Below are 24,594 nucleotides of genomic sequence, written 5' to 3'. Positions count from 1 at the left end.
AAGAAGCTGAGATAATTGCTAATTTGCATAACCATTCACTCAGTAAGGTGTTTGCTAATGCTCATAATTAAAATGGCTGTAACAGTTCCAAATTTAAATGTATTATCGTTTTGTTAATAGTTAAATATAGTGCATAATATGGAGATCCCGTCATTTCTTTTTTTCACCATGTTTCTTTTTTATTATTATGTACAGCCTTGCTAAATCTTGCTAAGCATTCAAAAGAGAGAATGTTTGCACCTGTTATCTATATTTTAAAATCGTTTTTTGAGTATGTTCCACTATTCACAAGACAATACAACGATCTAATAAGTTTTCGGTTATATATATCCATAATAATTACCTAATGTACTTTATATATTTTTTTAAGAAATAATCATCACATTACGATTAAACTTGGTACATATGTGCCCTGGAACAATACACAGACCGAAGTAGTTTGGGGTTGAAATCTATGCATGATAATTGCTTAGGTTGCATAATAATTACCCAATTGTTTTCAAAAACCAATTAGTTTTCGATTGAAATTCAAGCAAATTTGCACAATCATCACATTTCATTGAAATATGGTTCATAGATACTCTGGGGTAATCCACAGACATGATTTGTGTAATAATGAAAAACATGCATATTGATTATCTAATTATTATTAGCCAATTTCTGATACCTCAAAAAATCAGATTTAAATTAAACTTGTGATAGAGATGCTCAGGAATAAATTAGACAAAAACCACAGATTTAAAATCAAATGTATTTTCTGTCTTGTTTGAGTTACGTACATGGTTTCAACAAATTATAACAATATTTTGATCTTTATAATCTGTTTTTTGGGAGAAATTCGGCGAAACTGTAACAGAAGATGTATCTGCACATGACGTTGTGACGTTCAATCTGGGTCGTTTGTACAGTATATACGAATTAACCGATAAAAGATAAAACATTAAATCCCAGTCTGTTGTTCCAAATTTACACACACAAAACAACATGTACACAGTATAATTATTCAGAAGAAAGGTAATTTATTGCCCTACTAAATACGTGGCAAACATAAACTTACGATTTTAATTTCTTATATCATTTATTTACAGATTAATTGAAGGATTTATTACTGAGGAGACAGCTACCACGGACAGCGAACTCGCCATTCACGGGTCATGAGCGCAAGTGTACAATTGTAAACTGTATTTGGTGTCACATCTACATTTACAGTAAAAAGTTACTTCAAAGATTCCAAATTAAATTCAGATGGATCTCCGGATTTAATTCTGAATACACAATACTATGTCACAGATTTCTTTTACTACTAAGAAAACCAAATAACTATGGTAGCACAGGAGTTCAGGTCTCTACTCCAGTTGAATGACAGCAAAAAACATCTATGGTCTAACAAAATAATCATCACTACAGGTTGCCTGCAATTATAAGAATAAGTTCATATCATTATATATATATCTATGATTCATATCAATATTACAACAAAAACACACTGGGACAATAAAGAATAATACTAATAATAATATACTTTTTGCTTTATTAATTTATGTCAAGTTATTTAGTTATGGTTATTTTTATAATTATTTCTAATTTGCTTGTATGTTTATTTTTGCTTTATTTTTCAGTGTTTTTCATTTGTAAGTTTTTTGTTTTTTAGATTTATTTTGTTGTTGCTCCTGCCCCCTTTTTTATTTCCCCAGTCTCCTATTTTTTAACTAATCTTTTTTATATTTCAGTTTTTAATTGTTATTTCTAGATATATATATATATATATATTTGATTTTGAGAAAAAGGCCATGAAATTCTGTTTTTTATTATTCTGTATGATAAGATATTTTTGCAACACTTGGCGCGCCATAGCATGGGTGCTAATATTTTAGGCATTCCATATTTGTTATTTCTACATTTGATAGTTGTTTTGGGACATTCCTGGGAAGGATTCGAGGCTCAAAGAAACAGCTTTTAACACGTATTTTTTTATAAATGTTTTAATCAAAATGGAATATATATTAGAAACCATATCTTTCCTGGTTATCTCTCCAAAATAATTATACAACGAGGCTTACGTAATAATAATCATCACACTGAAACATAATAGTAATGTTGTTGATGCGCATAAGTATATATTTAGTATGATGATATACTATTTTAGGAATATTGCCTTACTTCTTGTAACTATAAAAATTTATATAATTTCATCTCTAATGCTTGATACAAATTTGAGATAATATAAAAGTTTATGAATATTCAAGCTTTATAAATTGCGTTACCTGACATACAAGGTATCTTTGTCCACTTACTTGAAATGTTTATGTTGGATTGTAATTTTCAGAAAACTTTACCTTTTTGTCAGGTTTTGGGAATTCATCACTGCAAGCGAGGCGGATTCTTTCAGGTGTCGCTGGGCAGTCAAGCTGGAAGTTGCCATGGAGACCGATATCTGATCTAGCTGAGGATATTGCATCTCTAATGGCAACCAATGCCGACACTCCAAGTAAACATGGTGGTTCTCCAATTGCCTAGAGTTAAACACATACAATGCATTGTTTCAATTGGTTAATAAAAACAGTTTTAGACAAGGTACTACACATTTTGTTCTCAATAATTTCATCGATTAATTCGCACTTCCTGACAACATTACTATTATTATATCATAGTTATGATCAACTCAATTTGGTAGGTATGTCCTACATTTAGTAAAAATCGATGAATAGTTTGACGTTTATGGTTTGCAATTATCACTTCTCCAATGATATATCCTCTGATATAATTAACTCACCTTGGCAGAATAGATACCATTTGGGTTAGTAGCATCTTTCAATAAATGCACATTGAACTGTCTTGGTATATCACTGACGCATGGTATTTTATACATTCCCGGTCCCCTGGTCAGTAGTTCGCCTCGTTGTGAATATCGTAATTCCTCCACAACAAATAAACCATATCCCATCATGAAAGCACCTTCAATCTACAGAAAGCGTTATGAGGAGATTTCATTATATGGTGATAAAATACATTACACTTCACAATTTGTGCAGCAACTGTAAAACATCAAGCACGTAATGAACGTGTCTCGTGTGTTAATTTAACCATCAAGCTTAACTGATATTTTTTTGTTTTACAAGCCACGGTTGTAAGTAGAAATGTACAAAAATGTCTTATGAATATTCATGCCAATAAATGATATACATAGGAAAAAAACTACAGTATATTTATATTGTATATACATATATTCTATGACCGAACGACGAAATATATATTTCAACAGAACATAGTTGTGTGTTGTGACCATTTTACTCCTATTAGAATTAAGTGTAAAACTGACCATGTGAATATATCTTGTATGTACCTTGTGCCTTGATCAATCCCTGTGATATGTTTGATCTCAGATTAGATAATATGTTTCTAATATGTTACCAATAACGAGATAGCAACAGGCCAGTGTCATAGTAAGTATTCATATAGTGCATTAACTCATTGAATGGAATGATCTGTCGCTAAATATAAAGATATGGCCAACATTCTGATGGTATTGAAAGCTTTGTCTGGTGAGTGGTATCTTTATTTTTACTCCGCATTAAACAATATTTAATAGTCCATCAAAACAACTCATTGTTTATATTCTAATGCGTTAATGATATCTATATAATACACTTTACAATAATATTGTTAACTGTTATCGTTCTTATGCAAATTATGGTTTAATAAAAAACATTGCACACTTCACCTGTCCAATGTCCAATGCTGGATTTAAACTTTTCCCGACATCCATAACAATATCAACACGTCTCATCTGATGATCACCGGTTAAACAATCGATTTCAACTTCACAGCAAGCAGCCCCATATATAAAGTTGTACACCAGCCGACTGGCGCGATGATCTTCCCAATTGAAACCAATTTCCCCTGGATATCTTAATAAATTAAAGGGTTATTTATTCTGTTTAACGACATTCTTTATATGTGTTGATAGCTATAATGTTCCCCAATTAAAGGTATGTGAAGCGAAAATAGATAAAAAGAAAGTTACTGATTAAAGCATAACATATCTTATTGTAGTCCTTACAGCATTGCATCGACAAACGCTATAACATTACGAGTGACATAAAACATTGCAAACAGTTGCAGAAATAATTTATATGCCAAAGTGAAGTATAATAAATGTTTGTTTATATAATTTGTTACCTATGACAAAACTAAATAACAGAAAATTGCAGACCTCAACTTGACATGAACATTTTTCCGTGAATATTTTCATTTTTAGTAGTGTTAAAATAGACACAATTAATCTAACACTGTGGGTTTTGTGGTTTTCTTTACTTAGTCATCAAGTGATTTGCGTTGAATAAAGTGGTCACGGTTTATGAATACCATTTTGTAAGAGCTACATTATAGATTATGCATTATTCATGTCAATGTTTTGCTCAACGAAATTATATGACATCCTTGAATTAACCTTGAACAGAAGGCTGCACTCATGTTGATCTTGAAATAACATATGTTGAATTATTTATTTAACTTGATGGTTACTTACTTATAAAACCCGGTAGTCGATAAGCTCACCCTGTTGAAATAGGCTGCACTAACCTGCGAACATGACAGTGAATAGTTTAGTATTTCATTCCCCGCTCTTCAACAACTTGTTACAGAATACACGCACGTCGCGATCTCTCGTATGTATGGATGTGTAGTCGTTAGTAGAATGTAGTAATTCTATAAATTTATTTCATTGACGGACGAATACAAAACAAAACAATATTGATGATATAAGTTACATCATAGAAAATGTTTAGTGCAAGCTATTACGTCATGATATTTGAAAAGGAATCCTTCACATCATATGGTCAACATTTTACAGATACTAAATATTCTTCACACTTACCCATTGTTCCCATGAGCCTTTGGGATTTTCTTTCATGAATGGATCCAGTCGATCCATCAATGTCTCACAAGCAATCTAGTAAAAAACAATAATCTCATTGCATGTAGTGACTGAAACTTATCTATCGCTTTACTGTGCTAGTTACCACAGATCGAGCTTGGAACTCTCACAAATGCAACGGACGATGAGATATACACCTTTCTGTCCATTGAGCTACCTGCTACACAATGCCATTTTTTATTTTGCGCTATTTCTTCTTTTAGTTTGATCACGAATATTCATAAGTTGATGCATATTTTTGCTTTACCACAATTTGAGGGTGGGAAATATATATGCACAATGGCTATAAGTGTGCGACACTCATGTATGCGTAATAAACTTTATAGCATAAAGTCCTCGTAGTCGGACTCTTATTTATAGAAAGTCCTACTCGCTATAAAATGTCTTGGCCTGCAGCCTTCACATCCCATCTCGGATTGGCTATTATATCCCGAAGAGTCCTCGTACTCGTACATTATTCTCTACATAGGGTCAATAGATTCTGATTAACGATGGGCGTGTCCAGGAAAAGCAAACCCTAAAATACCTTATAGTATACGGTATTATATGAGGATTGTGATGTTTACCTTCACAGCACTGCCAAAGAGTTCAGTTGCCGATGAACCAACAGTAGGAGTCGCATTGGGTATTTTATCGGTACTGGTCTCATTGATATGAATGCGTTCAGAGGGTATACGTAGAACACGACTTGCAATCTGTATAGTCTTGGTATGTAACCCTTGACCCATCTCTATACCACCATGGGTAAGTAACACTGAACCATCCATATATATATGCACCAATGCAGCGCCCTATATGAGCCACAGTTTATATTTAAAGAAGAGGCAATTTACTTAATACATACATATTAAATATACAGGTTATATCTGTGCACCAAATTTAGTTTGATTTCAAAAATAATGTGTCAATATAATTATTTAATCGATCTACAGAAATACTGTAGATAATTGCAGATCGCATAAATACCATTTGTCTGTTTCTAACATGTGATTACGAGTCAGACCGATATATGACAGAAAATACAAGTGCACTAGGATGTATGTTCTCTTTTCAAAACACTCGTTATAATTTATTGGGTGTATTCAATAAGATTCATATATGTTCCTCTCACTTGCTCTTATCTTTTATTGATACATGTCATTACCTTATTTAGTTAAAACTCTGAAACACTCCTCCACAATTTATAATTGTGTGTTGTGTATAATATTATTTATATATTTTTTATATAAACTATTACTTTTCATATTAATTATCAAATTAATATGCCTGAGAATTTTAATATTTCAGCCAAATAATTATTTTTGTGTGACACAAATCAGCCTCCACGTGATATGACGCGTTTGAATGTGCACTCACAAAACACGGCAATTAAGAAAACGACAACTAACTTGATTCAGGAATGAACCCGGAAGACCCGTCATTCTTTTGATAGGAACGATAGCGAGTCCTCGTTTCTTCCAACGATTATCTCTATAAGACAAAAAATACTAAAATAATAATCAGTATCTCTCACGTTCATAACATACATACCTAAACATAATTTATTGTTAATAACGTAAACAACGTGTGAATATAAAACAGTGCGTTTAAACACACGCATGGGTTTTATAAAGTGTTATCCAACTATAAGAAAATACCATATACTATATACTATACTATTAATAAATAAATAAATAAATAAATAAATAAATAAATAAATAAATAAATAAATAAATAAATAAATAAATAAATAAACGAACGAACGAACGAACGAACGAACGAGCGAGCGAGCGAGCGAACGAACGAACGAACAAACCAACAGACAGACAGACAGACAGACAGACAGACAGACAGACAGACAGACAGACAGACAGACAGACAGACAGACAGACAAACAAACAAACAAACAAACAAACAAATAAATAAAATTATTATCAAAGATCAAGTAAAAATTTATCGTAAACCTAACTTGAAATTGTTTTTTGTTTAATAAAATGCATATTGTTATGGATTGAAATATTAATTAGAAAATAAAAATAATTTCGGTTCTCAAAATGTTTGTCCTTGTAGCAGAGCCAAGAGATATGAAATATAAAATTCCATAATTTGAACACAGTAAAGCAATTGTACACACCTGTTGAACTGGTCCGTTTCTTGTCTACGTATGTGGAAACCACTTTTCACAAGGCACTCATCCCAACATCGTTTTAGATTCATCACATCTGGCATGTCTTGATAAAAGTGGTCTGTATCGCCAACCTTATACAGGTTTATCTCTCGGATCTGAAATAGACATATATGTTGCACTATATTAAATATTGTTTCAGGTTCTTAGATTAAAATGCCTTGCTGTGATTAAAATAACGCTGATGTCATCATAAAGCATTGCGAGTACCTTTATTTAGAAACAATATAAGTAAACAATTCAATTAGAAGTTATTTATTTTCATGTTTTCATAATAATACTCGGTCATTTACAACTGTTGAAACATATTCACGATATTATTAATATAGTCTTCGAAATCATTTCGTAAATAATGTGAGAATACAGATAATTTGTTGTTGTCAGTAGACCATTTATTTTGCAATTCCTTTAATCAACTTCGGCAATTTAAATGTGTTTGTGAGAATCTAGCAGTTCCAAAAAGTTAGAACATCGGTGAAATAAAATCAATATAGTGTTTTAGGCCGTCCCGTACACATCCAGTACAAACGGTAATACAATATAAATGCAGTCTCACCTTCGATGGAGATATGTCGCACTTTATCGCCACAGTGTCCATAATTGTTTCAATAATTGCCATAGGTTGCACTGTTCCAGCTGCTCTCATTGATGTATTCGATTGAATATTAGTTTGACATGCCTTCCCAGTCAATTTATATGCAGGCATCGCATATGCATTATGTAATTGGTGCATCCCGGCTTCTACTAACTGACAAAATACATGAACACACAAAACTGAATACATATATATAATATAATTTACAAAAATAATTTTATGTGAGTGAATGTGATTCTTATTGCAGTGCCTATTATAGATCAAAGGAAGCTCAGAAAGAGCTTCTGTGTGCTGATTGGTATTTGAGATATAGGTAGAAAATTGGGTAATAATTATGCAAATTTAGAAATTATTATTCATAGATTTCAACCCAAAACAAATTAGTCTGTACATTGGTCCAGGGCACATATGTACACGGTTTCATTATAATGTGCTAATTTATTCTTTAAAAATTGGTGGAAAGCCGAAAATAAATTATTATGCAAATTATGGATGTATATAAACCCTAAATTAATTAGATTGTCGAATTGTCTTTGAGTATGAACTAGGATTCATTGAAGTAAGATGATACTTGACATTTTGATAAAACAAATTATTATGCAAATCAGGAAATTAATATGCACAGATTGTAATGTAAAACTGATAAGCAAATGTGATAGAACTTGAGTTATCTTTGGGAATTATTATGCAAATTTAGTAATTAATATGAACAGATTTTAACATCAAACTGAGCAGGTCTGTGCTTTGTCCTAGAGCATCTATATTGAGATATCAGTGGAAAAGCAGAAATTGACAAATCTTTATGAAAATTAGGTGATTAATTTCCATAGATTTTTACCCAAAACTAATCAGAGCATTAGTATGTGCATTATTTAAGAACATATATGTAACAAGTATCATAAAAATCCAACAGGTGTAGATATCAGTGGAACAGCTCAACATTAGCACACACATATACAAATACAAACGAAATAACTGCATTGTCTATTTAATATTATTTGTATGCTACATTGTCAAATACAATTCATAGTGAATAGAGAAAAATAAGTATTGATTTCAAACTTTATATCTCGAATAATGTTACAATTTGCATGTAATAATGATTCACAGATGAGATTTTGTTATGGGCTGCGTTAGTATTTGATTTTAGAATGCATGTTAAAAGTTATTTTATTTGTTTGTGAAAATAGACTATCGAACTTATATAACCAGATTAATTCAGATGGTAAGTTATCTACCGGATGGATAACGTCAACCTCAAAACCTGTGTTTTTAAAGAACGACTTACTCAACAATAATATATGTCTGACAGATGTAAGGCATGTGTCACATTACATCCTGTATTGTTAATACTAGTAGACTAGCAAGCAGAAGCTGGTGTATATAAATACTCACCACCATTGATAAGTCATAGGAATATCCTGCATTGTAGAAGATCTCGCTTTCGAGTGCACGAAGCTTGCCGTCTTTGTTGAAACCGACTTTAAACCTGCCTACTACTGGATGCCTCATTCCAACAGCTTGCATATCCAAATCTCGCCCGATGACTAGACGAACGGTCCTTCCAGCCCTATAATTATAAATCTACACTGTTTACTGTGTGGTTAAACGAAAGCCTGAAACACTGCTAGCCTACATGGAATAAACATGGTCCGAATGAATTAAAAATATGGGTGTTGTATAACAATCATATCTGTTTTTTGTCAGTTCTCGTGTCGCTACCAAAAGTTCTTTTGGGAATTCTTTTATTTGAAAAGAATTAAATCTTGTTTCTTGAAGTTTCATATGAAATATCGCAACTTTGGCCTAGAAAAAGATCTTGTTTCGGTCTTAAGAAATTTCTATCATATATGTACGTTGACACATATATAGAATTATATACCCTTTCACATCAATATAATTTAGAACTTAATGAAATATAATTATATATTTTAGTAACATTTAGCATATTTCTCCAAGTGTTGGCTTGTTGGTTTTTGAACAACTGACAACAGAACAAAATGAGATTGAAAGGACATACTTTTTCGCAGCCACAGCACATGCCATGACGAAATTCAGTGTACGTGTGTCTTTACCACCAAATGCTCCTCCAACACGCCGTATCTTACATGTCACTTTATTTGCTGGTATACCAAGAGCTGCTGCTACACGTACCTATTATTACATGTGATCAAACTGAATTATATACATAACAATACAATCACAAATTTATTCTGTATATGATATTAACATTACTGAGATGATTTTATATGATTAAATATGCATAACATGTTCTTAATATTTGTACCAGTCTAAAGCTTACGATCGCTACTATGCCATTGAATATGCGAAGTTATAATTAATGATATTGAAGTAAACTCGAATTAAGCGATCTGAAGCCAGTCAGAATGGTAATTGTGATAATGATACTAGTTTACATTGCGGCGAGCATATCGGATGTTTAGGCGCAGGCTAGCCAATAATTTTCTCAAAACAATTATATGCAGAGATATGGTTATTAACCAATGACATTAATGACCGTATGTCAATTTTCACAATTTGTTTCATGTGGTAAAATATTGTGTGCACTCTCCCCTCGTGTTTTCGAAAATTGTAATTTAATTTCACGAATATGACTTGTATTTCATGATGACTTTCTTTTCAACACATTTTCATTAATTTATAGATTTGGGTTTTATACATTATAATGATTGTGCATATCACCTAACGTGTGTTAACTAGATCATATCAGATGCCTAACTACATGAACAAGTATATTCCTTAGTCTTAGAATTCAACTGCCGAAATATGAACCGATTTCTTCAATATTTAATGAAATAATGAAAGAAAATTAATTGCAGTCATTGGCCCATACAGTTACATGCAAGAGGTGGGAATGACAAGCAATACTCAAACTATTTAAGCCCTTAATTTTATAAAGTACACCTGAAGTATTTTACTAACTAACCTGTGTATTTGACATTGTCTGTGATGACGCAGTCACCACCATTTCACCGCGCTCTTTTGGTTGTGCAATACAGCACTGGGTCTCCATGTAGTAATGATACTGACCACCAACACGAACTTCGCCCTCTACCACAAAATCTGATTTTTTGAATTCCCCGTTCAAGTCTCCTTCTTCTAAACATCGAATTGGATGCATAAATGATTCTTTGTCAATGGCTTCCTTAAAATGTAATGTAAATATATTATAAAACCCATGTTAAATTATATTCATATTGTTAACTTAGACAGATATCGTGTTGGTAATACTATGGAATCACTACGGACGTGTCATTGGTTAGTGGATATTTAAGCCGGGGTCTTTATCGCCACGACGTCTGATACAATATGGTATATAATCCAATGTGTCCATGAATTTGCTGGAATATACACCTATATGCATTTGTCTGAAATAGTCAAGTCTTAGTAAAGTCAAGCACCCGGGTGTCGTATCCTCGTTTATATGCATATCACAATCACGTGACCTATTTGACATGATTGGGAATGCAAGATCTGATTGGATAATATAACTCGTACGTGGTTTTACTTTGTTATGAATGGTCATGAAAACGCACCTCGTGATCGTGAGTAGATTAAGTAGTGGGAATACTTTCAATTGCACGCGACATACTCCCTAACTACAGGAAGATGTAATGTTAATTGCTGATCTCATTCTGCGAATGTTCGCTCGTCCATATTAACATTTACTGAGAGGAAAACCAACAACTCCCCACAAACATGACTTACTCAGTATACTATGTCGTATACACGACGGAGGTAAGCGGTGAAGGCAGAACCAGTAACCGTTTCGTCACATGACACAATTTAAATTTAAAAAATAAGTGATTACTCACGTCAACAGTAAGAATGTGTTCCAGTTCTTCATATTCGACTTTCACTAATTTTGATGCTTTGCGTGCCAACTGGGGTGTGTCTGCAACAATTCCACCAATAACTTGACCAATACACAAAACCTGCAAAGCAATACATAAGCTTATTCTGAAGTGTCATACAATTTAGAAGGTTAAAAATTATTTGGTGAAAACACGTTTGTCCGTTTTTCTATAGAAGAGATACGCACTAAACACGTAAGAGCTTACTTCGTCTGGGGCAAAAATAAAATCATCCAAATTATCTGGGTTTAATGAACTCCATGCATTTTTTCCAGGGACATCCGACGCCCCAACAAAACAGCTAACGCCTGCGAGTGACGTTGCTTCCGATGCGTCAATGGATCTGCAACAAATAACAATTAGACGTAAACATCTGAATATGTAAGTGTCACATATCATTAGAATTAACTATAACTTGTCTAGAGCTACACACATTGTAAACTATTAGTGATCCCACGCGATAACTTGGCTCATCAGATATTTGTTGATGCATTTTATATTAAAATGTCAAGAATGTGGCTAGGATATAGTTGTATACAGTAACCTTTCCGAAAAACAAGTGTTCCAAAAAAGAGAGACAATGTATACAATAATTACTTACACAAGTTTGGCACATGCACGTTTGCTTGTCACAAGTGCCAAGTGCAATTCACCTGTAATTGGAGCAGAAATACAGTGCTAATTGTATTTGAATGGCGTGGGCAGCTACGTTCAAATCCTCTAAGCTGTACAGTACATTATATTATATTAGATCTATGACCTGAATGCAAGGTAAAAACGTACCACTACAATTATAACTGTATTTTCCATAATGCTATTCACACACAAAAAATAACACAATTTTTACAGATAATATAAGGAGGCTAGACACAGGAGACGATAAAACGAATTAAAATCAAAATAATCTAAACTACTCAAGCTACCTTCTTCAGGCGTGATATCGTCTAAAAAGATAGCTTCCCCAGTGGCTAACTGTAAACTTGATTCATTCATGATTGGTCGACCGACTGGATCATCCACTGATTGTCCATTTGGTACATCCTACACAAATAGAAGCAATTATAATCGACTAATAATCACTATTATGATAACACTGATTGAGTAAAATTTTTAGATATACATTTTAATATTCACATGACATAACAATGATTTTGATTATCTATTTTATGAATAATAAACATAAACAATGTAGTGTAATGGTAGATCGCATCCTAATTGTGACTGTACGCATTTTACCTGAAACAACTGTGTACTGCTGCTAGGTGGCATCTCAAGTGGGGTTAGAGCTGATTTATATGATGACGGCACTGGTGTGACAGTGTCAGGCTGAAAATAAAAAGAAATGGTAACATGTACTATTTCCTATAAACTGGTAATATTTCTTGTTTTCGTCTTCTAAAGTTAGTTGTCAAGATCTGTAATTTCAGTTTGGATAAATACATGGACAATACAGTCCCAACAAAAGAAAGTAAAGTGACACCCTACAATCTTCCATCGACACCCTTCCAAAACATACTTACTAGTTCCTGATTAAGCCCATTTTGTACGTGTAGATAAAATTCAAAAAAGAAACTCTGCAACAGATTCCTTCGATATTCTAAAAACCCGCCTTCTGCCGACAGTTGCACACTTTCTACCAACATTTGTTGAACATCATTGAGAAAACACTCATCCCATTTCCTGAAAACGAGTATCAGTTTTTAAAACCTGATTTGTAACTTTACATACGCAAGAACTAATGTCATTACAAGCGATATTCAAATTTATAGCTGTAAACGAGTATTTTCAAGTCCAAAACAAAGCTTGACAATCAATCCACAAAGACTAAGCTAACAGTCTGAGAGAAATACACATCATCGAAATATTATATATTTGTTTGCAATACAATACGTGATCATATACCAACATTAAAACAAAGACTCGACTACATGTATTGAAAAATGGAATTTAGATTATAATTTATTATAACCATGCAAATAAATAATTTATCTCCACAAAAATCGCCGGCATAGACTTTTTGGCAACATGCAATGTTCCGAGAAATAGTGATTTGATTTTCACAATGCGAAATGAAAATGGATAAGTTTCAGAACAACATTTCATAATGTGGAATTTGAATACATGATTGGTGATGTGAACGCTGCACTTCGTGAACACTGACCAAATCGGTATACCCTGGTGCATCATCGATAATTCACGACAAATCCCGCATGCATTGTTTTAACAGTGTTGCAAAGGACGCCTATATGGTTACTTTCTCCCCATGCCCGGAGTGAGACCATACCTCCCGCATTACCTTCCTTGAATTCGACCCATTACTTCTGTTGCCATGACTACAGTAGGTCCAGTTCCACCAAAAGAAAGGTTTATATTCTTGATAACATCAGTGTTGTCTTGGAATAATACTTTCATGCCAGCACTTACCATGGCCACGTCTCTGTCTCGACGATGAACTTGATTTTTAACTTTGTATCCTCCAAAGTATTCACCCTATAAATTAAGTAATACTATGCACGTCGTAGCTCACCGTGACGACACGCCATATCAAAGGTTCATCTGAATATATTAGGTTTTCTGTTAGTTCAATTGTCAGCTGAGTGATATTACTTTCTATTTCTGTGACGTAGCCGTTATAATATATAAACGCATTAAACATTATAAACTAATCAAACAGTCGAATGTCAGAAATATATAAAACACATACAAACCCTCTAATGCATTTTCTATATAACACAGCGTGGATAAATATAATATAGGGAGACAGCACCTGTGAGTTACATTACCTTTTTCGAACACGGAATTGTCAAGCTAACTAAAACATCATCTGGTTTTAGACATGTACTCCTGAATCCAGTAAAGAATTTATCGTCCAGGGATACGGTTCTCTTGCCATCTTAATCAAAACAAAATACAATTGAATTAATCCCAGGTAACTAATTTTACAGAACAGAATTATGGCAATATTCGCGAGAACAAGGAATACCCATTATAACTTAACTAGTATATGTAGCAAACATGACGTGACATACCTTTGTGAGAAGCAACATTAAGAGTGACCTCAGCAGCGATCAACATGGGATTGATATCAGATAAAGGACTGGCACTCATTATATGACTACCAATACCCTGAAAATGAAATTGTTCTGCTAAATTATACGAAAATCTTACCCATTTATGTCAATGATATACATGCTGTTTTAGGTTCTGGAGAAGGTAAAAATGAGGTAATTTAAAGTATAAACTTACTGCTACATTTCTCAGTTGTTGGTCTCCGATAAGTTCCAACATATTCACCAATGATGTAAAGATCGCTGTTCTGATTTCTGTTAATGAATAACACAACATAAATCACAAATCAAAGTCACAACACCCATTTGCAATGAATATATATTAAATAATTGTACAAATGCAACAACGTGCACAATTTTATGTTACATGCACATACAGAAAACTAGCAATGTTCAATGTGTTTTAAGTGTAGCAGAATCATACTGATTTAAAATCACAAATAGGATTATATTGTAACAATTATTATTTTGAATTCCAAATATATGTTTAAATAGTGTTATGTCGCAAATTATATAATTAAACTATTAAACATTAAACACTTACTTGGCAATTCATCTGATGTTTTCTTGAGAACATCGTACATACGACTCATGGTGACAGAAGAACCAAATGTGATACCAGAGTCTGTGATATCAATCTGGTTTAACTCCAGTACGTGTGTGGCTGATATCAAAGTAGTTTTTACATTGTGTGGTCTTGGTTCAAAGCCTTTAAATAATATAATTTGTCAATACTTATACACAATTAGTTTAATACATGGTAATTGTGGCTTAGGTACAAATTGGACAATAACATACTCTATGTTAAAAAAACTCGACCAAAATATTTATTTTAACATTTCATTTTTAACAACACAGAAAATTGTAGCTAATATAGAAGTTGGAACTGATCAGCGCCACTATAATTCAACCAATTGTAGCACATGGCTCTGGATTTCAATTTCATAAATGAATGCATGTAATTACCATGCATATCATTATGTTACACGTGTTATTTGCAACTGATGCATTGTATAATTTCATATTTTCACCACATAATACTCGTTTAATATGTGACTTATTCATTAAAACACATAATATCGCATTTTAATTAATTAAGTTCTAGTGGATGTACTAACCAACTTCAGCATTGCCAACCACCAATTTAGCCGCAGGTAATTCAGTCTTCAATATGAGTAGTTCTTCTAAGGAGGTAGGTCGGATCCAGTCCAGAGATTCCCCAACAAACCGCACCGTTTTAGTATGCAATTCATCACTTGTCTATATACAAAACAAAAGTAAGTGAAATAAATGAACGATTACGGAGAATATACGTTAAACATAATAATAAAATAAACATAAACATGCAAGCCAGCTGAAATATCGCGTCAGTATTTCCGCGTATTAATTATAATCCAAGTAACTCATGCACTTGCGAAAGACGTTTTCACTGAAAGATTTGTTATGTATAGACTTGTATGGCTTCCTTAATTTGTCAGACGTTTGGTGCACATCGCCGTTTCACTCCAGCGGGAATCGGAAAGCTAGAATGACAGCGCGATTCCACGTTAAAGCGGACTGAGGTCGTCCCTTACCGTACGAGTGTGATTACAAGAGAATCACATTGGAAGGATATATAGAATATATAATGTAGAATTTAATAATCACAAAGCATACAAATACGTCGCCAGCGTCTTTCCAGTTTTCCAGAAAGACCATGAACTGCCATGCTCGGATGCAGTCTAGGAGTAGGTGGTGGGGTGGATGGTGTTGCTCATCATGGCTCCAAACAATTGTTGTTATCGAATAAGGCAGTCTCATGTCACGCTAGTGACACAGCTCGATATTCCTTAGTTTGCCGCGAATAACCCCAAATTACCTGCAACTCCGGTGGAAATATCACTTCTTGGGTTGGGTCGTAAGGTGTGCAGTCACTGGGTTCAAATAATCGGCTCAAAACCTGAAACAGAAATTGATCCCGTCGATATTATTATATATTTATATTTGTATTTAAAATATTTATTTTACTAATTCCATATTAGAATATATTTTTAATCTAATAGACACACATTTTGAAGCCAGTTTAGAAATCAAAGTACTTCATGGAGTATTTTATATAGACTATGACGGAATTACAAAAAAGATAAAAAACTTCGAATAGATCGCATAAAGTGCTTCAATATTATTATTTTTCTTACATTGTCTTCGTCTTGACGACTGGCATTGCAGGCAGATGGGTTTCCACAACAACCATTCTGTGAAATTAAAATATAAAATACAATGTCATTACAATAATAGTTCACAGCATCCATAAGTATAGTGTGATGACTGTTTCGATGATCAAAATATCGTTAGTTGACAACCCCGGTTTCTATGAACACGTTTCAGATTGGATTTGAATGATAATCCAGTAATGCAAACCTACTTGAGTGTAACTATTTGGACGGCTTCTGTTATCGTGAATATCCTGACAAATGGAATTCAACAGGTGACCTTACGAGGTCGCAATTGATAAACACAAACCATAACGCTCGTTTACTGTTTCAGTTTAGCAATTCTAATACTGCCGTTATGTACTATTGTAAATGTTAACGGAGGTTACTAAGATTGGTTCAATGTTCGAATATGATGAGTCATTACTATGTGATCGGCTAGTGCAACAATAGGGGGCGGAGATTATGTCACAATTCTAGAGTGTATCACTAGTATATGCTTTCGTTTTAGTTGAATAGAGGTTAATTTGTGGCGATGTCAGCGACTATTATAAATATTATGTGTGTATTTATCGGATTGAATGTGCTTATATAACCCTCAAGGTAGAGACAGAAGGAGAACCAATACGACAAAATTAACTTACTCGGTGTTGTGTATATGAGGTGATAATATATTACCTGAGCAAATGTCTTAAACCCTTCCAAAATAGGTCGATATCCAGTGCATCGACATAGGTTACCTCCAAGGCAGTGTTCTATCTGCAAGGCAGTTGGCTCTGGATTGTTACGTAACAAAGTGTACATTGACATTACCATTCCTGGCGAACAAAACCCACACTGCAATCCATACGATTTGGCGAGACGTTCCTGTTTCATGGACAACGAATAAAAATTGCAAATGTTATTATATCCATATATCATTAAAATAAAGTAACGAGGTAAATATAAAACACGTACCTGCACTGGGTGTAATTTTGTTGTTGATCCAACACCTTCCACTGTGGTGATAGCCATTCCATGTACAGAGCATACAGGGGTATAACACGCATTGATAGCATAGTGACTGTATGTAAAGGTTAAAGAGTAATATAGACATTTTGTATAATTCCACAAATTACTTAAATCATATTAATGTTTTGAAAATAAAAATTAATCTTCCGTTCCGCTTACGTTCATATTTATACTTCGAAAGTTCGAGAAACATTTATCTCAAAACATATTTCGAGTTTAATAATTATATGTCCACTTCGTTTGTATGTGCAGTTCGTCACTTTATATGTAGTATTAATCGCATCGTGTATAAAGGATACGATATTTTCTTGTCCACGTGGTCATATTTTGACAGCATTACAGTACAAGCACCACATCCTCCTTCACCACAAGACAATTTACTTCCTGTTAATCTGACTGAACAAGGGGTCAAGGTACATACAAAGTCTTTAAAAAAACAGTAATTGATCAAAGCTCGTGTCTTTGACCTTGAATAGAGTCCTCTGTAACTGAAGTACCACAGTCATACAATGTATGAAACTCACACTAACGCCTTTCTTTTTCATTAATTTATAGCATCGTTTATGATAAAATGTTGTAAAGCTGCATTTCGTAACCAGGAACAGCATAACATAGCTTCAAATATTTACAGAACGTCAACTTGTCGAAATGAAACTGAGTCAATGAGGAGCACTTATTCACAGAACATTTCTTTGAACATGACTAGTGTTCATTCCCCATACTCATGCAACATAGAAATAGTTTTATTTGCATAAGGCCTCGCAAACAATGTTTCTGGTCAATTTTTTTTTTTTTCAAAATGGGGTGATGAGGCGAATTTTTGGCTAAAATATTTGACGGGAACACATTTTGCAGGTTTCATCAATTCATCAACAGTAACGCTATGCAGTAGCGTGCTAACTTTTTAAAGCTTAAATGGGAGCAGAGGTGTGGCTTGTGACACTCTGTACATGAAATCTGAGATCTATGAATGAATTCTGTCGATAAAAATAACTTGTATGCGCTGCGAAATGCCCTAAATATCGGGTATAAAACGGGCTGTGAAGCAGACGACAAACTTCCGCTTTTTCTGGCGTTATTTCGCCTCTAGAGGGCCAGTCAGATGATGTCATCAGTGAACACTGATAATTGAACCCATTCATGCTAGTACGTCAATCCCATAGAAATGCTACTATGAAAGACCTTGTTAACTGACAACTTAAAAGTTGAAACATGGAGAGGTGTTGTGTTATGAATGCCATAACGATTCATGTTATGTTTCTCGAAATCCCAAATAAAAATTCACGTTGCTGGTTGCGAGAAATCGGCGGAAGAACTAACCTGAAAGTGAAGACACGTACAGCGTTCTGGCTATAGAACAATGAGTGAATAAATATTGTACGAATTAAAATTAAATGAGAAATATGCTAATATCACTTGAACTTTTTAAACGATCGCTTAATTTCCGACCTCACTGTATTTTCCAACCGGAAAACGACCACATTTTTACTGTGTTTTTTTCTCTCGCTCGCTTATCGAAAACACCGACCGTTTGCCCAAACGCTGGTCACCGGCACAGGAGTAGTCAAAATGTTTGGGGATATACAACGAGTGTTAACTATTATAAATTCTGAACGGCTCTTCAAATCTATACCACTCTATATCATTCGCAAACAACTTCATCTGTGTCAAATACTAGAGCCGGTACAATATTGTAAACAAATGCCATGATATCTCAGTCATATCGCTATTGTATACACTACCTTTTTTTATTCTATTTTGCACAAACGTCCAATAGCCGTCAAAAATTCAAATATATTTAGTTTTTAACTATCTATAATTATATGCACGCAATTTGACCCTTTGACCTAGATTTGATTGGGATGGAATATTTTATTTTAAACAATATTCTGACATTACTTACTGTCCCAAAAATGTTTCAACACAATTGCGGTATGACTGTCCGATTTACAAGTACATCGGGTAATATATTAATAACCATTTTCACAAATCGCTAGCTTAGGAGAGAGTAGGAAATCAAACAGCCGCAGGTCGCCCGCCTTTTATGCACAGATTATCATTTCATGACGCCGTCTAACCGCTGTCGGGTACGAAAAGCTCGCACAGCAATTCACATAAATTGTCAAGACAATGAATGAACAGAAAAGACTGGGAAATTAAAAAGATTATATTGCAACAAAGTTAAATAAATTTGGCTGCATCAAAAGCTTGGAAACTAGTTATAATATTTTGCAAAAGACTGAGTGATCAACGACATCATTTTGGGACGCAATAGAACTTTAAGTACTTCATTGCGTAACTTACTGCGCGGCGATGCTGACATCAAGTGTGTGTTGACCGAAGTTTGACCCCCCAAGTCACGCACTGAACAGGCGCGTTACCCACAGTCACTTGGGGGCTGAAAATCAATAAATACTATTTTTTTTTTAAAAATCATCCGCTATACGTATATAAATAAACAAGTTGTGAAACACGGCACCTAGTAAATCGACACCCTGTCGGTTTCAAATGTCGATTTCTTACCTTAAAATGCGAAACAAAAAGTGCAGAGGGGGGTCAGGTGTTATGTTAATAACCATTGTTCATAATCGCTAACTTGGTTTTATTCAAAACTGTACAAATCGCGAGTTTTCTGGTGATATCCGACAATTTCATGATCGAAAATGGCCAGCAGCCAGAATCAAGGGGGATTCGCACAGAGTTCTGGGTAAATCAAGTGCGCATACTCATTTTCAGCCAATCAGGCGTGCCGTAACAGCGAGTATTTCCTTGATTTACCCAGAACTCTATGCGAATCCCCCTTGATTCTGGCTGCTGGCCATTTTCGTTCATGAAATCGTCGGATATCATCAGAAAACGCGGGATTTGTGCAGTTTTGAATAAAACCAAGTTAGCGATTATGAACAATGGTTATTAACGTAACACCTGATCCCCTCTAAAAATTTTGTTTCGCATTTTAAGGTAAGAAATCGAAATTTGAAACCGACAGGGTGTCGATTTACTAGGTGCCGTGTTTCACAACTTGTTTATTTATATACGTATAGCGTATGATTTTTATTGAAAATTAGTATTTATTGATTTTCAGCCCCCAAGTGACTGTGGCGTTACCTTAGCAATCTTTTTCTTTCATGCTCCGCGCGTCGATCGTGTAAAATTGTTATTAGTTCTGACGGTGCTGTACGCAAACTTGTATATTTTGAGGTCTTTTACTTAGTGTGCACTGTGCTGCTTTTCTAACTACGCAAATTTGTTTACAATGTTGTACCGGCTCTAAAAATTTCAACATTGTAATATATCGCTTTCATAATAATTACGCAATGTCAGTTATTTAGTATTGGACACAGGTGAAGTTTCGTCCGCGAACGATACAATGTGGTATAGATTTGAAAAGTAGTGCGGAATTTAAAAATACTTAGTACCCGTTGTATCCCCAAACTATATCACTCAGAACCACTATTTCGATCACTCCTGTGCAAGTGACCAGTGTTAGGGCGTCTACAGTCTAGACACAGGGAGCCCAGGAACTATAATCAACTGTAATACGGAGTCTCTATGAGCGCGGGGGGGGGGGGTATCGGCTGGTATCTCGTGTAAGAAATAGACAAGGGATGAAGGCTCCAGCCAGCTCACATTTTTTAAACTCGAAAAAACAGACGAAAAAAATAAAAAATAAAATCTAAATAAAATACCAGGTTGAAGAATATTAGTTGCTCCTTCGAATTTCGCCAAAGCCTTACCTACATTTTACCGATATCTGCAGAATAAATCAAGAAAACTACACAAATTTACTCCATTTAGGAATTCCTAACGGTTTGCCCGAACGCATGGCACAGTTGGAGGCGTGGCCTGTTTAGCATTTGTCAACAACCAATCACAAGACTGGTTACGAACCAGTTGAGCAAGGCTAACCGAGTCGTGACCTCAATGTGGTTCGTAACCAGTCTTGTGATTGGTTGTTGACAAATGCTAAACAGGCCACGCCTCCAACTGTGCCATGCGTTCGGGCAAACCGTTAGGAATTCCTAAATGGAGTAAATTTGTGTAGTTTTCTTGATTTATTCTGCAGATATCGGTAAAATGTAGGTAGGGTTTGGGCGAAATTTGAAGAAGCAACTAATATTCTTCAACCTGGTATTTTTTTTATATTTTATTTTTCATTCTTTTCGTCTGTTTTTTCAAGTTTAAAAAATGTGAGCTGGCTGGAGCCTTCATCCCTTGTCTATTTCTTACACTAGATACCAGCCGATACCACCCCCCCCCCCCGCTCATAGAGACTGCGTATTACAGTTGATTATAGTTCCTGGGCTCCGTGTGGTCTAGACGTAATTACATTATTCCTATGTCGGGACTGTAGACAAATCTGTCGATAATAGACAATGAACAAAGTAGGTGATCAGTTGCTCCGATATTACAACATGGAAAGTAATCTCATCTTGGTGGTTTTCGATGTAAATTTCGACATCTTAAACGCGATTCCCGAGTGCTGAATACCGATGTTTCATTGGAATTTGACACAGTTTCAATGACAATTTAGGGTCCATTCTTCATTTTAATCGGATATTGATTTTGCAGCGACGCTTGCCGTTTAGTGTGATAGCCTAGTGATTGTTCGCAATACTTAGAACCGAGTTCACAGTACAGACATGCTCTTCGATAAAAATCTTAATTTGAATTGCCTTTTTTTTTACAATTCAATGTGCTGGATTATATTGTGATGACTTGATTTCAGACTCTCTGTTAACCGCCTGCTCCATTTTTACAATTTTCAGGAGAACTCTATGTGAAGTTGACATTCTTTGTCAATTTTGTAACATGGCAACAACATGCGATCTAAACGTAATTACACTGTGTGTGACAACGCGTGTTGATAGTACTGACTATTTCGGCGACACCAAGTCTACGGATTGGACTACTAGCAATTTCAAAACTGGTAACAATCACAACAAAGTTTATGATACACACTTTAAATGCAAAGCGGCCGCTCAAAGTAAAAGGGGCGTAATTTAGTGAAATCAACACGTTACGTTACATTGCGTTCAAAATAAAATCACAAACAAAGGTAAGTTTCATTACATTTGTAGTCGGGGTGTATTACATTTGTGATTAATTGGAGTTATTAAATTTGTGGTGAAGAAGTTATTACATTTGTGGATAATACAAAGTCATGCTCTCGACTTTTGCTCAATTTGTTTCAGTTTATAACCAGTCAACCTGGGATCACATACTGGAATGCCATTAGATAAACCAATCTATAAAAAGAATACGTTTCTTTCTGATGAAGTTCAGTAAAGTTGTTTCCGGCTCCAATTTACTATCTGTAAACTAATATAGATGTAACAACAAATCCATGTGAGTCACGTGATCTTATATTGATATATTCAATTATGTGGTATTGATTTCCTTATTCATTCTAATTGTCCAGTAAGAGAGAATATGAGGATAATACGAGGTTGTCGCAAAGTATGAAGTCAGTACAATGGGTAATATAGTCAGTATAATGTTCGCTGTCTTGTATCTATATATTTAGTCGTCTGTATCTTATTAGAAGTTTCCATGTCTCAATAAAATATAATACAGATAACCTGCATCGATAGCACACATTCAAGAAGGTGCAATGTCAGATGTTACCCCAGACCATTCGTCCCGGTGTTATCGCTATCGCCACACGAGATATCTCGGTTGGCGATAGCGATAACACCGGGACGAATGGTCTGGGGTATGTCAGATGTATATCAACTAGTAAAACTAGAATTTGACCCAGTTTTAGGACATGTGTCTACACCGCTTAGCAGCAAAAAAAAACTTCTGATAAGGGAGAATGATGTCATGGCGCCTGAGTTCAAGAGATGATGAATGAGCTTGGTTATAACTCGTTTGCTTTAAGCTAGTAACAGGGCTAATTGTTTTTTTTAATTGAACTGTGATTCATACATTCTGTAAAATTCACTAAGCATGCCTTATACACATCTGAAATTTAAGATGTAGGAAAAATTACTCACAGTCATGATACCGATAATCTGTTGCCGGTAACATGTTTGCAGTTATAAGGTCATAGCTAGAAGACAACGGCAAATAGAGAAAACCCGAGACGCGACCGTCTAGCTTACAGCTACCATGCGTCCTACAATTCACAGGTCATTCTTGTTTTTAATAGTCGGAATAGTCAAAAATACACAACAGGTAATGTTAGACCAAACATAGCTATGGTACATGCACTACTACATTCACCCATATCTAAGCTGTGGATTGCGTGTATGTTATTATAATATTATGCATATGCGTAGTAACTTTTAGAGAAAGTCTGAATCAATGATCAATTTTACAACGTTTTACCCTCCGGCTGGCTGCTAATTTTAATAAGATAGAGGGATCGATATATCGCTTCTACTTCTATTACCATAACTAATTCTTCATCAGTGAACACGTGGAATCAAACAATTAATTAAAAAATGTGTTTTAGAAGTAAAACAAAGAAAAAATCAACACTCTCGGATAATATCGTGTAATGAATGAGGTATCTCACTGAACTCGCTGGGAAAAAGAGCCTTGACCATTGCGAGTGACACCATGCTCTGCATATGTGGACGGAACATAATTCACCTGCATTCGGACACTGTTCTAGTTATTCTTCATAAAATATAGCGATAAAATATATCTTACCCTTTTCCCGTTGACGTATATAACAAACTCTTCTGCAACATGCTTGTCATTTCGTTCACTCGATGGCGGAGACAATGCAGCGGTAGACATGGC

The 24,594-nt window shown here is 34.6% G+C and overlaps 1 protein-coding gene across 1 annotated transcript; it reads right to left on the bottom strand.

The window, feature by feature from the left end:
- Positions 1-999: 999 nt before the first annotated feature.
- On the bottom strand, positions 1,000-24,591 carry LOC100374085 (xanthine dehydrogenase/oxidase-like). The gene is made up of 32 exons (XM_085502814.1): positions 24,502-24,591; positions 23,106-23,163; positions 18,141-18,237; positions 17,788-17,893; positions 17,509-17,697; positions 16,816-16,872; positions 16,497-16,577; positions 15,757-15,898; positions 15,183-15,347; positions 14,817-14,893; positions 14,600-14,696; positions 14,354-14,463; positions 13,867-14,060; positions 13,091-13,250; positions 12,807-12,896; positions 12,494-12,611; positions 12,172-12,223; positions 11,778-11,913; positions 11,532-11,651; positions 10,643-10,861; positions 9,716-9,849; positions 9,091-9,265; positions 7,657-7,848; positions 7,050-7,198; positions 6,325-6,406; positions 5,503-5,727; positions 4,877-4,951; positions 4,529-4,581; positions 3,722-3,908; positions 2,774-2,962; positions 2,337-2,513; positions 1,000-1,412 (listed from the first exon to the last, which is right to left on the bottom strand). Exons 1-32 carry the CDS (start codon positions 24,589-24,591, stop codon positions 1,377-1,379), a joined length of 4,032 nt encoding a protein of 1,343 aa, XP_085358940.1. The 3' UTR covers positions 1,000-1,376.
- Between the last annotated feature and the right edge of the window lie 3 nt (positions 24,592-24,594).

Source organism: Saccoglossus kowalevskii, chromosome 8, assembly GCF_978046115.1.
Source record: "Saccoglossus kowalevskii chromosome 8, keSacKowa6.1, whole genome shotgun sequence".
In the NCBI taxonomy this organism is placed as follows: Eukaryota; Metazoa; Hemichordata; class Enteropneusta; family Harrimaniidae; genus Saccoglossus; species Saccoglossus kowalevskii.
Note: the sequence above shows the minus strand (reverse complement) of the source record. Positions and strands in the feature narration are given on the sequence as shown.

Bases quoted from the DNA above. Each gene is read 5' to 3' on its own strand.
- LOC100374085 (XM_085502814.1), bottom strand. From the start codon at position 24,591: ATGTCTACCGCTGCATTGTCTCCGCCATCGAGTGAACGAAATGACAAG. The intron at 14,061-14,353 runs GTAATGTAACTC...CTTAATTTATAG, and splicing joins CAATTCCGTGTTCGAAAAAG to GGTGAATACTTTGGAGGATA. The intron at 12,897-13,090 runs GTAAGTATGTTT...TTTTATTTTCAG, and splicing joins ATGGGCTTAATCAGGAACTA to CCTGACACTGTCACACCAGT.